The sequence below is a fragment of the Ixodes scapularis genome, unplaced genomic scaffold, assembly GCF_016920785.2.
Source record: "Ixodes scapularis isolate PalLabHiFi unplaced genomic scaffold, ASM1692078v2 PGA_scaffold0__279_contigs__length_252992795, whole genome shotgun sequence".
NCBI lineage: Eukaryota > Metazoa > Arthropoda > Arachnida > Ixodida > Ixodidae > Ixodes > Ixodes scapularis.
The window spans coordinates 108,907,088-108,923,432 of NW_024609835.1; the positions used below are offsets into that span (position 1 = coordinate 108,907,088).

Sequence of the window (16,345 nt, forward strand, 5' to 3'; positions counted from 1 at the left end):
CTAGAGATCGCAAGGGAGCACAAAACTGCATGGCACACCCAATTGCAACCAGACGCAGTTCTGTGAACCAGCCTTTGCACTGTAGCATTTAAATTGGCAGACTTGAGTTCCACTAAATCTAGCAAACGGCATGGCATCACGTGACCCAGTGGCGTCACGTGATGCTAAATTTAGTGGAAAAATTTCTCCGCTAAACTTGCAGGAGAATCGTGACCTCACCATGCCACAACACTGTCATTACCTGCTAAATGATACCCAGAAAGTTTTCCGCTAAATTTAGCAGGTCGCAAAGTACGTAGACTGTGTCCCTTAAAAATATATTTAGGGCATTTTCTTTCACTGCAAAAATAAACTATGCCTCGTCAAACACTTACCCTCTGCCAAAATGTAACTCTAGAGGTCCGGACCAGATGGGAGAGTTTCAGAACTCGGCAACCATTTTCGTATTCAAAAGTTATAGGCGATTTTCTGAAAATTACGATAGAAAAATGGGGCCCATTCTTGGTAGCTAATGCCATTCAGCTCCATATATCTGTGAGTTTCAATGGCTGCCATTTTTGCATTGAAATTTTCAGAAATTCAGGTATAGTATGAATTCATTACCACATGGTAATATACACCAACTTATGTTTACAAATAAACCTGAGCTCCCCTAGCGGACGCCACCGGCGCCGCGCATGTGCGATGGGGGTGTGGACAAGAAGCTCGCCGTCGCCCATAAGCAAACCATTGGAATGCGATGTTGTCAGCATCGGTGTGAGTCCCCCTGCCCTTTTTCACGTTCGAATTGTTGATTCTACGTCTCCCTGGCGATGTCTGACTGCTTGAGCGGCATCAGCGAAATTACCGAGGCTCGTTACAACACAAAACTTCGCGTGAACAATGTGACATGTGGCGATTCATTCCACGTGGATGCCGCAGTATGTACGCTAAAGCCTGATTCGCATGATGCGATTTCGCTCGCAATTTTCAGTCGCGACGCCGCTCGGGCTGCAAAAGCGTGAACCGTAGGCAAGATGGTCTACGTCGATACTGAAAATCGCAAGCAGAATCGGACCAAGTGAATTAGGGATAACAAGTCAATGACGGCCACTGATAACAATGATCAACATTTCCTTGTATCTACTGTTTACATCGAACCTGCTTACCAACCTTCAAATTTAAGTATTTTGAGGCCTGCACTTACTTCTTATCGCAAGTACCTGGCCAACATTTGGTCTACGGGCCGGCGTCGTCTAAGAGAGCAGACGACAAGCAGAAAAGTTTGAAAGAGCAGACGACAGTTCGAACGATCAGGCGGCCGTTTGAACTTGAAGACGCACTGAACGTAGTCAACAGGTGGTCCACACAACTCGACGATTTTCTGGCGTTCATGTTGGAACAAAACAAATAAATCTGATGACCACAAGTATCCGTAAATTCAACCCAAAGTGCTTCCCGCCCAAGCAATCGTTGTCCGACGGCGTCTGTTTTTTCCTTTTCACGGCAAATATTCAGATTCTCGGACGAACCGAGCACGTGAAGACTGGCTTTCAAACCTTTCTCGACTCTTTTGGTATGGCCCCAGCCGCAGTGTTTCGACGACAAGGCAGGTTTTCGTCTGGTTCCTTTCAAAACAACGCAGGAATACACGTCTGGCATGGGGACTTCCGCCCACAACCCCAGACCGGAAGTGCGACCGACGCGCCACCACCGCGCCGTGACGTCACAAAGTTGAGTTCGTGTATACTTGGGCAATCTATTTCAAGTCACAAAAATTACGTCTTTGCATAAATTAAGTCACCTACAGCTGTTAAACAAAACGAAAAATACACGAGGGCGCCACTGACGTTTCGTCGAACACAGGGTTGCAGGAGTTCCTGCAGGTCTGAGTCTTGCGCTTGTTCTCTTTGAGCTTGTCAGGCAGCAGGTGCAGCTTCACGTAGGGGTCTGGGAGATCGTCCCCCTCTTTGTGGGCCAGGTTCCTGCGAAGAACATGGAACCAGTTGCTTCGACCACCGGACAGGTTCTCAAACTGGGCTCTCAGGAACCTGGCGCTTCCCCAGAGTACCCCTCGGGGTTTTCCGCACTCCCAAATCTCCTCAACCATCCCCAACTTGAAGTAGAGTGTTTGTCCCGTTTAAACACCATTTTAGCGGATCCGAATCACACGAGGATGTGTAACTATGAGCCAAACGCTTCCTAATGCATACATTATTGTTTATTTGGCCCAAAGGCTTCCGCACCGAGCTGCATCAATGACGGACCAGGAGGGGTTCCTCGGTGTCTACAAGTTTGAGAATCCCTAGACTAACACATCTTGGCAACAGCCAGGTGACCACCTGAGGGCTTGACCTTCGGGTCAAAGCATTCTTTGATAAGGCCATGTGCCAGTTTACCGCACCTAAAAAGGTTTCCACTACACCAGCCAGGTTTGGCCTGAATTCCATGTAAAATCTGCCAGTATTTCAAGACTGGCTAAAGATTCCCTATAATTCCAAACCCTCAAGAGGGAACGGTGACCTAGCGTGGTAATGCACCACAGCTCAAACCATGTGGAGTGAAAGCTCACACCACAGAACCCAGGTATCCAGGGCTCAATCCTCACCCCTGCCCGTTCCAATCTGGACGAGCATTGTACCGGCGTGCAGTCATGTATCATTACTGCAGGATCCACATTAAATATTTCCGACTAGCAGAGGTACTGCACTTGCAAAACTTCTTGTCCAAAGCGGAGTTGCCAGCTGCCTATGGAGGGATACCATACTTCCCGCCCTCTAAACGTGCACGCAACACAATAATTAATTCCTTCGAGCCAGACAGGAAACGACGCACTCACACTGCCCTGTGAATCACGACCACGAGGCGGCTCCTCTGCGCACTGTAGCGCAGCGTCAGCTGGAGCTTTCCTGCACCGGGATCCCCCAGCACTTCCCTGGGGGTAAGGAAACAGATCCGGTGTGAGGCAGTCGGGAAACAATGCGCGTCTTGGGATGCACTGCCCTACCGCAAAACTTAGGTATGCTTGCAGCAACAAGATGAACGCAGAAAATGAGACTACATCTTCTAGCTTGTGAAAGGTAGTCTGGGTACTTTGGCGAAAATTCATAACAGCGGTTATTTATGCCTCGCGGGGCCATGTACCATAAAGTTCCGAGAGAATGCCCGCCCCCGAGAGATCGCCCATCCCGTTCTTCTGGGTAAATAGCTGTACCATAAAGATTCCGAAACATCGCCCACCCCCCGATTCCCGTCAAACCTCAAGCAATGCCCGACGAGAATCGCAGCCAAGGAGCGATCTGCTGTACCGGTACGTCTGATAAGCAAGTTCATGGCGGCTTCCCACATTCTTGTCCGTGATCTGCACGCACGATATCGGCTCCCGTAACACTAGGGTTGTTCCCGCGTGTACATTGCATCGTGAAATAGGATCTGCTACATCCACGATCTGCGGTATCCATTCTTTTGACATGGAAGTTTGTAGCGGATTCCAGCGTTTTAATCCGCGACCTGCGTACGCATCATTGATTCCTGTAACACACGAGTTGGTCCCGCATGTATACGGTATTGCATCGTGAAATATGATTCTGCTGCATCCGTGATTTGCGGTATTTGTTCCCTTGACACGCCAGTTTGTAGTGAATTCCCGTTTTTTTTTTCTGTGATCTGCACGCGCGATATTGGTTCCCGTGACAGGCAAGTTTGTAGCAGGTTCCCACGTGTTTATTGCACCATAAAGCTTGAATTTGCTGAGTCCGTGATGTTTGTTCCTGTGAAATGCGAGTTCTTGGCGGGTTCCCACGGATCCTTTGCACCGTGAAAGCCGAATCTGCTGCATCCGCAACCTGCGGTATCCTTTCCTGCGACAAAGGAGTTTGTAGCGAATTCCCGTGTGTTTATCCGATTGTGAAACATGAATTTGCCACGTCCACAATCTGGAGTATAAGTTCCCGCGTCACGTGGTTTATAGCGGGTGCCAGGTGTTTATCGTTATTTTTTATAATGTTTTGCTGTGGCATCCCCAAAGATAGCCCACCACATGTTTTTCACCATTTATCTCTTCCTTTTGGGTGGGCATTCTTTGAAACTTTAAGGGTTGTTTATTAAATGCGACAGTATTTCCGAGAGAACCTTATACAGTTTTCCCCTCGTGGCTAGGTTTGTAGCCAACGAAGCAGACAGCACACATCTGTCATATAGTCATATATTCACCGTAACATCCCGAAAGATGCCCCACCCCCGAAAGATAACCCGACCCTTATTTTTGCACTGATTTACTATTTTAACTTAAACACCGAAAGATAGCTCACTCTTAGTAGTCGCAGCGTTTGGATCAATGATGACCTCGGCGTAAATGCGGCTAGTTAGCTACGCCAGGATATAAGCGAACATTGCTGACTGGGAAGTACAGTCATCTTTGCTTTACTGCCCCTCACTGTGATAACAAGTTTGGCAGGAACCCATAAAAATAGCATTTTTTTACTTTTCTTGATTGCATGCCAAAAGTTACTCCTCATTTTCACCCGATTTGGTCTTAATTTTAGGCGGGCTATCTCTCAGAATATTACAGTACTTCAATTATGCATACAGGGCGTGATGCGCCCGACGAATGTGATGTAATATATTAGCATCCGAATGGCAAATGCAATAACCAAAGATCTTATTATGTCGATATATATTGTGTTTATATAGAAAATATGCATATAAATGAATCATACTTGATCGAATGGAACAAAAGCTACAAAGCCACCAAAAGGCAAAAACTTTGGCGGAGCTGAGATTTGAACTCCGGGTCTCCCAATATCCGATCGGGTATGCTAACCACTACACCACTCCGCCTTGTCTTTCTGGCATTTCCTATCTACCTTGTTAATACACCGAAACAAAACATATCCAATCAGAACTATTCCGGAAGCACACACTGCCATGTGGAACACAGTACGATGCTTTGGTGACACGTGGTATGTGCTCGTTGTGCTCCAGAATTCCTCTCACTGTTTGTCTCATCACATGTACACATATTATTTCTTGCTTACGAGATTTTTGAGACATGGTGCAGTTTAAGCTCATTAGAAGAGACCTGGTTACAACAGACATTTGGATATAACATACCAATTTGGGAAGTTCTAATGATTTTCCCTTACATACCATTGACTCAAGTTCATATCTGCATACAACATACTCCTTTCACAACAGACTGAAATCTTGGTCAAAATCAAGGTATGCTATAATGGGCTTAGACTGTATCATCATCTACAAAAATCAAGAGCCATGTTTTGAATATATCATAACATCATGGGCACTTTTATCATCGTATATGGCAGGGGTGGCCAGGCTGACCCGACCTAAGAGCTGTAAACAAAACCACGAAACTTCCAAGAGCCGCAAGGGGGGGGGGCCAACTTTTGTACAGTCTATCTGAGTCAAAAGCAGTCCAATTAGACGTAAGGTAGCAGTAGCCCAAGACTACCAAACCACAACCTGTCTTTCAATTTAAAGCATGTTTATTTTATTTTTTTTTGTGGGGGGGGGGAAGCCGCGAGCTGCACTTTAGCAAGCGAAGAGCCGCATGTGGCTCGCGAGCCGCAGCTTGGCCACTCCTGGTATATGGCCTCCAAAGAGGGAATACTAATTGAAAACATGCAGATGAATGAACCATCTTTACGATGTGTTTATCAGCTTCGGCGGACATTACCTAGATGGTCAAAATCCTCCTCAAGCTAAGCTAACTAAATAAATAACTAGTAGAGGTGTGTGAATATCAAGATCTTTCAAAGCGAATCAAATTGAATATTTTTCAATACGAATAGTAGTTTCGGATAAGAACATTTTTGAAAACAAATATTTTCTATGAGATGTGAATCAAACAAGAATGCTGAATCAAAGCACAACTGTAATTTTTTTTTTTTTTTCAAGAAACATTTATGAGAAGGTTATTTTTATTCCAATAAGAAAAATGTCACACATGTGACTGATAAAAAAACATGAAATAAGATATCAGTCAGTAAAACACCAATCAAGGAGTGAAGTTACAGAATGTAAATGAAAGTACACAAGTGAAGGCGGGTCGGCAAGTCACAACGCAGTTGGAGGTCACGTTGCGGACGAACGCAACCATGTGAGCGCAAACGAAAGTACACATGCAGACGCAGGTCGGCAGGCTACAGCAGAGTTGGGGATCGCGCAGTCGCACTGACTTTGCGCCATCTCTTTTCGTGTGCACTAGTTCTGTCGATAGAGGATGCCACAAAGAAGCAATAAATTAAGAATACCTTTTTATTTTTTGGAGGAGGGAGCAAGTCTCACTTTTATCAGTGGAAACAGGTAGAAATAAATAACAAAAGGAATACTGGCAAACTGATGAACAAAAATATCAAATGGAAAATAACACAAGCCAAATATCGCCAATAGCTGAAGTCAGCCATAAATCCATATCCGAATCCATAGCACCTTGGCTACTGCAGTGACTGTAGGAAGGAATGTAATCAGTGTGGTCTGTCGCGTTTGTGCTTGCAACAATGCACGTGCCGTTGTAAATCGTAGTCTTTCATCAAATCTATCACAGCGTTTGCGCCACGACCACTTCGCCAACTCCGCAATCCAGACATCATGGCAAGCAAAGGACCACATCACGCTACCGCATACAAATAACTTTCTAGTGCTTCATTTATTAGTAATTGCCATCGATACTGCAATTTCAACATGACCCCTAAAGCCAATAATTAAAAAGTTAATGAAGAAATTTTATTTAGTCAGACAACTTACCACGACGATTCTCCCCTCATCTAATGTCCACCGAGCCGGATAAAACACGAGGTAAAGACAGAACACATCTAGCTCTCACCCCCTATTTTTTTTTTAAATCTCTTTGAATTAAAATCAGTTACTCTGTATAGGATTTCCAAACGATTTTTCAAATGCCAATAATTCGGACTTGTTTGAGATTTCGGACCTAAAGGAGGAACCGTCACCTACCCGATAGAAATAGTGCGCATTCACGACCCATGTTTCGAACAGCAGTAAAGTCTGAATGTAAAATTTTTTGGCCAAAATCATTGCGAGTGATTAGCGGGAAAGACCACAGAGAAGCCACCATTTTAGGTTCTATATTGACAGCGCATGAATTGGCTTGGTATAGCAGCGCTATTCAACTACCGCTAAGTCCTACCGCTAGGTGACGCTATGCAATGCCTTTTTTTTTCTCCAGCTGTGCATCATTATCGTCACCATTGTTACCATTTTGCTTTGTTCATTCGCCATTCTGCGGTCATGGACTTGCGCCTCTCATTTCAATGAATCGTGTTTTTGGACTACGCTGGCTTGGACGTCATGGCCCCATCTGTTCTTCCGCCGCATCGAAGTGTTGCTAAGAAGTGCGGAAACGGCTCGACCATAATGCTAGAAAAGAAGGCAGGAATTCTAAAGCTAATAGAAAGTGGCCGAATGCAAGTGGAGGCGTAGCCTGAAGCAAGACATTATTGACGGCTTTTTTAAGATTTATCAAACTGCTCTGTTATTTGGACGTTTTTTTCGGGCTCTGCGAAGTCCGAAAAATCAGTCGGCGACTGTATATAGTAAAAGAAAGACATTTAAATTGCAGTAATGCTACAAGAAAAGTCGTTGGTTGGTAGTTAGGTAAAAAACTTTTGTGAGCTGGTTTTCAATGTGACAAAAGACCTGTCGACAAAAATATTCTTAGAATTTCCATAGCAGTTCCTAGGCAGTTTAATAAAGAAACATTTACACGGTACAAGATGGTGCAAAATGCTGTCGCATGTCAATGACAATCTGTGCAGCGATTTTGGCAACAATTTATTAAACAAGAACGTTTGAAAAATGTGATTCAATTGTAGTGGTCATAATAACATATTGAGCACATGCGAGATTGGCCAAGACTTAGTTTTACTCCATTAAATTTGTATTTTTGTAATAGTGGCATTCATTTTACAAAGGTGTTCTTTGACTGTGTCCTTATTTGGTTCACATTTAGTTTGACTACATTCATACATCCATAGATTATTTACATTCAGTTTTAGATATTTTCACTCTCTATATTAGATTTACGTCGACTCCGAGATACCCATACTTTGCTTGCCATCTGGATTTTGGGAATTCACGCGCCCCGTCCTTAGAACTGGGCCCTTTAACGGGGTATGAGGAACAAGAGTCCTAGCTTTAGCCCCATCTCCCAGCAGTACCTCTGGGGGTCCCTGTGGCTGGCGTCCAGTGCCCTCTCTCCCATGGCCATGCTGTCCAGGATGGGCGAGACCGTCGACTGAACCACCTCGTCCAGGGAAGGGGCCGCCGCCACCTGCAGGGGCCGCAAAGAACACGCCGTCAAAATTTTGGTAAGGCAACGCTCAAGCACCGTAAAACTATGTCCGAATCCAAAGGATTGAGAGAGACTCGAACGTTATCTCAAACTCGCAGTGCTCTGCACATGCATATCGTTGTATACTGAGCAAGCAGCACTCACCCAAAAGCTGCCCCTTTCCCCCAAAATTGTGGTGAAATCATTGGTGGCACAGAATGTGGTGCAGCGCCGAGACAGATGCTCGGCACCGCACCATATTGTTAGACGCTTTAATATATGCTCAGGGAAAATATGAAAAAGGCCAAGACAGCACGCAATTTTGAAAGCACCCAGCGCTATCTATAACAAAGGAAAGCCGACTTATCAGCAGGCACGATGCGTATGTGTGACATTTGAGCGGCTGTTCGTTTTTTGTTGCCACTCCCGGCTCAGACGGCCAGCTGTTTCTGACTCAGTGCTTATCTCGGCGCTGACTTTAGATTAAGATTACCACGTTCAATAACAGCCAAATAGCGGAAGCGATTGTGGCTCATCAAATAGGGTCACCCTGTGAGCCCTCCATGTGCGAGTGATAGGGGATGTAGCCGTCAGTGGAATTAGTAAGCGGAAATTGAACAGCATTAGATAGCGCTGGGTGCTTTTGGAACCACGTGCTCACTTGGCCTTTTTCATATTTTCTCAGACTGTTCATAAAAATTTAGCAAAGCATCACCTGCAAGGTCTGCACCTACCGTAAAATACCAAGCATGAGCCCAAGTCTCAATAAGCGCCCACCACCTACTTTCGAAACATTTCAAAAATCACCAAAGGACATATCAAATGCCCGTCCCCCCACTTAAAGCAAGTTTGAAAATGTGTGAAACACACGCAAAGAGTCCAGTCGCCGTGGGTGGCCGTTATCTAGGTGACAAGCGGACTGCACAACACTAGCACGGGTAAAGCGCCGAAGCAGGAGAGGGTGGACGAGGAGTGCAGAGTTGAAAGAAGGTAGAAACTGACGACGATAGACGAGTTGCTCTTTTGTTCTAACTCAAAAGGGTCATTCAAAAACCTTTGTAACGAAGACCAGATGATGCATGATCGACCACATTTTTCTTTTCCTCAATAAACTTGCTTACCGCATTTACTCGCAAAATGAATGCGTCCCCCACAACGGTTGTTAGTATACGGGTAGACACTGAGGGAGAGAAGGAGACGAGAGGACATGGGGACGTCGGAACACCGAGTTGGAACGATTGGTGGATAAACGCAAAGCTAGTAGCCTTTGTTTCTACTCAATCTTCCAGCGGGTTTTAACACTTTGAGCAGTGAGTAAAGACAAAGAGGCATCTAGCTTTGCACTAATCATATCAATCAGAACTCGGTGTTCCAAAGTCCCTATGCACTTTCACGTCCTCCTCTCCCTAAATTTATATCCGCATTGATTTTTTTTTTTCCCACGCAGCCGCCAAGTTGGTTAAGCCGCCGAGCAGCAAGGTCAAGCCAAGCCAAGTCTAGCATGGCAGCACATGCATTCAAGTTATGGCTGCAAATGGGAAAATCGCAGAAACGAACAACAGTGTAACCGAGCGGCACACATGGTCGACAAAACTGGGATCGATCTCTCGGAGGTGTCTCGTCCCGTCGGACAAATTCGTGTCATTGAGCATGCCATAGTCTGGGGTTCATTTTTGGACAGTGACATTGTGAAAGTGGTGAGGCCCAGGAACACATCACTGCTGAAACGCTACAATATATTTAGTATTTTTCCTACCATTGTCCTATGATCAATCGCGTGTTCCCATCCGTGTGTTTCGTCTCCGAAGATTGAATATACCTCGAGTTTCGATCTGCACTTGTTTCGATGACCTGTGTGACTTCTGAATGAACATGCTTGTGTTGTGTCTTGGCAATTGTTTTGTTCAGTTTCTTGAGTATCTTACACAAATAAAGGTAGCGCGAAAGACGAAGACAAGTAGAAGACACAGACAAGCGCTGACTCAGAACTAACATTTAGTGAAGAATCAAAGGAAGATAAAGCAGAAGTGCAAGGACATATCCAAAATGAGAAAAAAAGAGAAAAAAAGTCATATACGTGGGCCAGACTGGCCGGTGTGTGAACATGGGATCGAGAGAACATGCACCGTCTCTGAAGTCATCACCGGCAGGGCATCCCGCTCTACATGTACGAGATTGCAAGTGTACCCTCTTATTTTGTCTAACAAAAATCCTAAGGCAATTCAGCGATCGAAGAGCAAAAGAAATATATGAGGTGCAAATCTTAGCAGCTAAAGGGGATACATGCATCAGTGCACTGTCAGTAGCCTTTTTGGCGAGGGAAGTGCACTACTAACAATGTTTTGTCTGAGAACTTTGTTTCACTAGCATAAATTTCAGAAGCCTCCTCTTTCTTTTCCTTACTTTCATTTTATTGGAGTAGGTTTTCATTCCAATTAGGTTTTTACAGCAGAGTATGATTAAAGGCTAGTTTCCCTAGTTTCGTGCCCGGTACCAAACAAATGTCGACACAAAACTACACAAAACTCTGGACAGCTGCCACCATCTATGAGCAACAGCAACAACCGGACAACCAGCCTGGTTGCCGCTGTCGCTCATAGATGGCGGCAACCTTTCCAGCTATCATAGAAGAACAGATAGTTGGGCGAGTTGGTGGGAATTCATCGTAGGAAACAGCGTGCAAAACAGACGAGGGCGAAGAAGAAACACACTGGACGAGTGAACAGCTTCACTGGTCGTTTTTCTCCACCAGAGTGGAAAGGCTGAAAGTTTTTTTGCCAAGGGGGATCGGTGGCTGAGTGGGCGAGCGCGCACCAGCTCGGAGCACATGAAGTGAAAGCTTGAGCTGCAGAACCCAGGAATCCTGGGTTCAATCCCCACCCCTGCCCGTTTAAATTTAGATGAGCATCATCCCGGCATGCAGTCGTGTATCACTACAACACGGTGCACTTTAAAGGCCCCAGGCTAGCAGTCGTACTGCACTGGCTATATTATTCAGCTACAATAGGTAACAATGTTGCCATGCTCTGGCAGAGTGGACTCCTGCTGCATAAACAACTAACGATTAATTTGTATGTTTTGTTTTTTTAGGCCTTTTCTTTCCTTTTTTTTTCTTTTTCATGTCTATATTAGTGTAACTGATTCATATTAATCCGCACTTCATTTCTTCTTTCTTAATTTTGAAGTAAAAAAATATCTTTGCTTTTTTTTCTCATTTCGTATATGTCCTTGCACTTCTGCTTTATCTTCTTTTGATTCTTCACTAAATATCAGTCATCACTCAGCGCTCGTCCGTGTCTGTCTTCTACTTGTCCTCGTCTTCTGCACTACTTTCATTTGTGTAATGTATAACCAACTAGCAAGTCATATGATCTTAGTTATTGTTTAACTTTCAGTAGTACAAGTTTACCTCGTGTTCAAAAATTTGTCTCATTCAATTGATTTTGTGGCCAAGGAATAAATGTATTCCATTTCATACTTGTGTTTCATTTCACTAATTCTGTTACATCAAAATAGATCTGTTATATTTGATACATGCGTTTCCTTTCACTAGACTCGGCAAGTAGACAACCCACCAAAAACTTGCAACCGTGTCGCAGTATATACACGGACTACCTGTTGCTTTGGCCTGTGCTAGGAGTAGAATGTCACTCTTTTTGATCATGTAATGAGACCCACGGGGAGTAACTCAAATGTACTCGAGCAAGACGTTCAGCTGGCACTCATGTCTAATTAGGCAGTCGCTGTTTCCCTTTTCGTTTCAGACGTGCAAACTGACAATAGTTAGGTGCCAGCCATACACCAGATTCTGCGTTAAAATTGGACATAATCTTTAAACAAAACTGGGGGATGGACACCTGCTAGGTTCAAGAGCAAAAATGCAAAGGGGCATGGGATAGGGTGGGCTTCACCACTTTGCACCGAAGTGCTCGAAGGAGCAGTTGACGCATAGCAGCATCTCGGTTAGCGAGGTGTGCTCAAAAGTCTGGGTTGAGCGCTTGGTATGTCCTTTGCTTATTTTTTTTTATGTTTCACAAGTAGCGGGAGGGCGCTTATTGTGACGTGGGCACATGCTCCATGTTTTATGGCATATTCGTAGTAAGAAGAACTCTTCCGGACAGTTCCTCTAAACATCCGAGGATGACACCTGCATTTTTTGTGCGGACCAGATAGTACCAAAATTATCTACAAGCATGCTGAAGTGCCTAAGCTATGCCTGTTTCTAAAGTTGGGCTCTGCCTAGAGCACGAACTCCACGTGTCATACTTTGAAGCACTCAGTATATCCTCTGAGTACCAAGGCTATCTTCTGCTCTGAACCACTTGAGGCACCACCATAATAGCACAAACATGGCAGACTAATTTTGCAGCCTGCATGTAAAACAGACACCTTGTAACGAACGTCTACCATTAATCTACTTCCATTTTCAATTGCAACAAGCCTAGAAATTTCCAGAAGTTTCGATTCTAGGGGCGTGCAAACCATCAAATTTGCACTGTGAATCGAGTTTGAATGCTGGAAATTCAATGCAAATTGAAAAAGACTATTTTTCTAATAGTGAAGTGAATGGAATCAAATGTGAACAGTATCAAAGTCATATTTGGATCAATAATATAACAAAATTTTAATGACAACAGTTATTTTTATAGGATATTATTTTATGCATCTTTCAAGGGAAAGAATCAAGCTACTGTCATAGGACAAAGTAAGTGACTCTGTTTCTGGTGAAATTTTTTTCAATTTTCTAAGAAATACTACTTTTACGGAGTAATTTTATCCTTTCCCCCACCACTGTTAAAGTTTAGCATAAACTTCAAAGAAAAACAAGACATGCATGCCTTATTTAGCAGCAACTTCTGGTAAATTACTGTTTTACCACATTGCATACACTACTTGAGCATGATGTAAAAACAGGCCATTCAAAGAAGATTTAGCAAAAACGAAAGTACAGTATGTTGCAGGATGCATACTTTTCATTTTCTGAAACTTGTGCAGAAAACAAAAGATGTACTCAACATCAGATAACTGCACCCATGATGACTGTCTACAGAACCCCAGCAGGTCGGTCGAATGCTCGTAATCTATATCTTGCATGTCCAGATTCCCAGGTAGCCTAAATTAATGCACGGTCATTTGTTGAGGTACACCAGATGCCCTTCTTTGTCTTGGAAAGTAAACCCTGAAAATTTAATATGAAAATTTCTGTCCATTTCACATGCCCACACTACCCTTCCTTGTTTGTCCCGAGTGTCGTGAAGCCCAAAGAACAGGTACACAAAAACTTCTCCATAGCAGAGACTGATATAGTGAAGCAAAGATGAACTTGCCCGTCTTGACATGTTTCACAAACGTGACCATTCCTCTTCTTTTAGCAACAATTACTGTCAACTGCCATCTCGCATCAATTCGCATTGTGACCACAACTTGAGAGTAAATCTATTTGTGAGAACTAATGCGGAGAGCAAGTCGTCTGCTTCTTGCCTAGGGGTTGCGGTGACGTCAGAACGACGCCGAGCCCTGGTTGGCTTTGATTCAAAGGATAGTGGGCAGACCCTGAGTGCTAGATGTCTTGAGGTTCACCCACTATTTTATTCAACCTGCCAATAAGAGCTCGGCGTTCTGACATCATCACAACCCCTGTGCAAGAAGCAAATGAACTTGTGCTCCGCATTAATTTAAAATTCTCTGCTTTCCCTAGCTATTCTTGACTGAAATTCTCTTCCTGAAATAATCACACCCAAAACAAATCAGGCTAAATTCAGTGATCTTTGCAAGACACACCTCAAAAGTGTTTTCTGTCAGTCAAAAATGTTTACTTAATATCGCCGACTTTTTTTTTACTTGTGCCTTTTACACTACAGTCGAACCCGGATATATCGAATTCAAAGGGGATTGTAAAATAGTTAAATATATGAATAATTTGATATACAAAAATATGTTAAATTAGCTCGATTTAAAATTTCCTGGCATATTATCTGCTAATACCGAAGGTCGCGACAAACGAGAGCTTACCGAATAGAGCATCCAAGAGCCGCTAATTACAGTAGAGCATAGTTGGCGAAGACGGCAAACACCCCCGCGCTTACACGCGCACCTGGCCGGGACCTTCACACAGCATAAGTGACAAAACACGAAAATAATAAAAAAAAGAAAAAAAGGAAAAGCGAGACGCATAAAAATATAACTCTCAATCCATAAAAAAATTAAGCAAGCAACAAAACAGAACGCTCACTAAATTCAGGAAGCTAAAAAGAAAGGAAAAAAAAAAGAAGAAAAATGGGCAAACCATTAACAGCAAAGGAAAAAGGTAAACAAAGATAAGGCGTTCAAAGTGTGATTGCACAACCGTTGTTGGCAACACACTCAACTTGCTGAAGACTTTTTTTTCATGCTTATTCTATTTTGGGGCTAGGGAGTCGTGCAGCATCAGCAGTTCGGGGAAAGGGCGAAGGCTCCCTACTCTCCCTATGCTTGCTTTTGCCATCCTCCACTTTTTTTTTTTTTTTTTCAGTTCATTTTTTTTTTTTTTTTTACAACTGCTTTTTTGTTTTATATCTTACAGTGTGTATGCTGGCATGGTGGCCTGCCAGCCCCACAACGCAAGCGATGAGCTCGCCACCGGCGCAATCGTATTGCGAGGAAAGCAACGAGCTGCCAGGCTTCTTTCGCTATATCGAGTGTCCCTGCCATGGGAGTGATACAAAAAGACAATGCTCCTATGGTATTACATGTGATTTTCAAGGGGATGTTTGGATTGTCTGATATAAACAATAATTCGAAATACCCAAGTGTGACATAACCAAGCTCGACTGCACCCCTAAATATGTCCCTCATCCGTAAGTAACCAAACTGTTATTCGGCAACTTTCACTGTTAATTTCTTGTAATTGGTCACCCCCTCATGTAATGCATTTCACTAAAGCGGCCTTGAGGATTATTAAACTGAACAGAACTGTATGCTCCTAACACTGCTACAGAGTACAGACACCAGAGGAGTGAAGGTTTTTCCTGTAAAAACTGACTTCATTAAAGAAATACTCGAACGTGTCCCAAAAAGAAAGGGCCTACCCTGGGGCTGGGAGGAGGGCTCCCACGTGGAGGAGGAGGGGGTGGAGAGGGCTGCTGATGAGAGGGTGAGGCCGTGGGGCCGGTCTCGTCCACCGAGCGCACGCTGGCACGATGCCGCTGCACCGGGGTGCCCGAAGTGGAGGACCTGTGGTCAGACGGTGCAGACTGGAATTGCAGGCGGCCAACGCAGCTGGCACACTGCATCACAGCTGTACTCCGTTCACCCCTAAGCTGACGGCGCAGTGGAAGTTACATGCTCGCCAAACCAGTCATGCGTCTATCTTTCATCTCGTGGTTACGTCACCGTCCATACCCACGTGCAGAGACGGGGGGTCAAGTGATGAGAAGGAAGTGGTTGATGGGTCTGGCGAACGCGTTGCTCCCACCGCACGCCGGCTTGGGAGTGAACGAGGTAAAGGTTGCGAAGCTATTTTTCAATATGAAAACAAAGGTGGCAAGCTGCTGACCAAAGGGGCCCTATTTTCGAAAAAGCCAGTCTGTTCTTCGTGTTTCTCCAGCTTTTTGGATTGTTTCCAGGAGAATTTATGCTGACAATGGTGGCACTTTCCTGTCACAGTTACTAGGCTAGAAGTAACTAAAATCGGAAAAACGATTACATCCAGAAAATTATTATCTGCACTGCTGCTAATATACCAATCAAATTCCTACCCAAAAATCAGGAGACAATATTGAGAACACAAAGTTTATACACTCATCTCGGCTACATTCCACGTTCAAGACTGCAATTGTTTCGATTGCTATCCCACGGATCGTAAACGTTCCTGGGAATGTCTGCACGGGAATGTCAATGTCCCAGGGTGCCCTCCGGTCATCTGCAAGTGACGCACTCTGTCTGGCATTCTGGTTTTGCAAGTGCAGCAAGCAAATGCTAGGTGATTACTAGTATGGAGGAACTTCGTTCGTGATAAGATAAAATGTATATATAATGTGGTACTGCTTCTATACCCGTTTTCACGTCAAGAACCGT

General features: G+C 44.2%; 1 protein-coding gene across 1 annotated transcript in view; it reads right to left on the bottom strand.

Moving 5' to 3' along the window:
• The window catches only part of LOC8034009 (extended synaptotagmin-2), a 59,680-nt gene that overhangs the window by 6,739 nt on the left and 36,596 nt on the right, over positions 1-16,345 (bottom strand). Inside the window, exons 17-20 of the mRNA XM_029990673.4 lie at positions 15,358-15,502; positions 8,178-8,290; positions 2,819-2,914; positions 1,830-1,964 (exon numbers count right to left, since the gene is read on the bottom strand). Of these exons, the coding sequence (XP_029846533.2) occupies positions 1,830-1,964; positions 2,819-2,914; positions 8,178-8,290; positions 15,358-15,502 (489 nt within the window). The remainder of the gene's footprint in view (positions 1-1,829; positions 1,965-2,818; positions 2,915-8,177; positions 8,291-15,357; positions 15,503-16,345) is intronic.